Below are 1,018 nucleotides of genomic sequence, written 5' to 3' on the forward strand. Positions count from 1 at the left end.
ATCTTCTATTGCCTTAAAAATGTAGCTTTAAACAAAGACTAATGTGCACAATCTCCAGTGAAGTCACTGAAGGTTGACGTCAGCCCCCTTTTATTCTTTCTCCACACATGCCCTCCTTCTGTTAGAGGAGGGTCCACTACATCACTAAGCCATGGAGAAGCAATGAACACTGGCCCCAAAGCAGTGGTTGAGGAACTCAGTCATCTCATAAATACGAAGAACGGACAAGGGACACTGCGAAGCCAGCTCCCTCACACAATCCGTTCGTGGTTTCTGGAGGGTGGTGATTAAGTTCACGTTTCTTTCAACTTCACACTTGCCATGGAGATTGTATATGATAATGCAAACTGCACACACTACCTAACTTCTGATGCGTGCAGACTGCACAATGTACAACTAAAAGGCTGAACATGACCCGCTAGGAGATTGTTGATGCCCTTCCAGTACAAAACCTCCAGCTGGGTACTAACTTGATGTGGTGTCAGTAATGATCATAGGGTAGATTGAAATAATGAACAGCTAAGCAGGGACTGCAACATTGAATTAACTGTTAAGAAATTAAAACAGTGTAGAATTTTAAAATATGGCTTTGTCACTAATATGAGAAGCAGTGGAACTGGAAATTAGCTCTAAACTTTACAAGCAGGCCTCTGTGTCTACTTACCCATGAACATTAAGGATGACCTCATACTTCAGAGGGATTGCTACAGTCACTTTGTTACGCTTCAGATCATCCATTTCCCCTTCATTTATACTACAGACACAAATAGAAACATCATATTAGAACCAATCAAGCACAAAAATCATCTTTGAAGATAACTAATTACACATTAGGTGTGCACCTGATATACTAACACTTTGAGGGGAGTAGGGATAAAAGAAGATGTGGTAAGAAGTTTCTAGGACAAAGTCGGTATAAGTTTGCCCTCATTATTTAAACAGTGGTCATTCACTTCCATTGCTAAATAGAGGGTTTTGTTTAGTTGGTTTTTGATTTTTTAAAACAGATCAGTTCGGC

At 40.2% G+C, this 1,018-nt stretch overlaps 1 protein-coding gene across 1 annotated transcript in view; it reads right to left on the bottom strand.

Annotated features, from left to right (window-relative positions):
* The window catches only part of ITGA4 (integrin subunit alpha 4), a 96,319-nt gene that overhangs the window by 8,627 nt on the left and 86,674 nt on the right, over window positions 1-1,018 (bottom strand). Inside the window, exon 21 of the mRNA XM_003791468.3 lies at window positions 665-754. Within this exon, the coding sequence (XP_003791516.1) occupies window positions 665-754 (90 nt within the window). The remainder of the gene's footprint in view (window positions 1-664; window positions 755-1,018) is intronic.

Source organism: Otolemur garnettii, unplaced genomic scaffold, assembly GCF_000181295.1.
Source record: "Otolemur garnettii isolate 467f Iridium unplaced genomic scaffold, OtoGar3 scaffold00048, whole genome shotgun sequence".
NCBI lineage: Eukaryota > Metazoa > Chordata > Mammalia > Primates > Galagidae > Otolemur > Otolemur garnettii.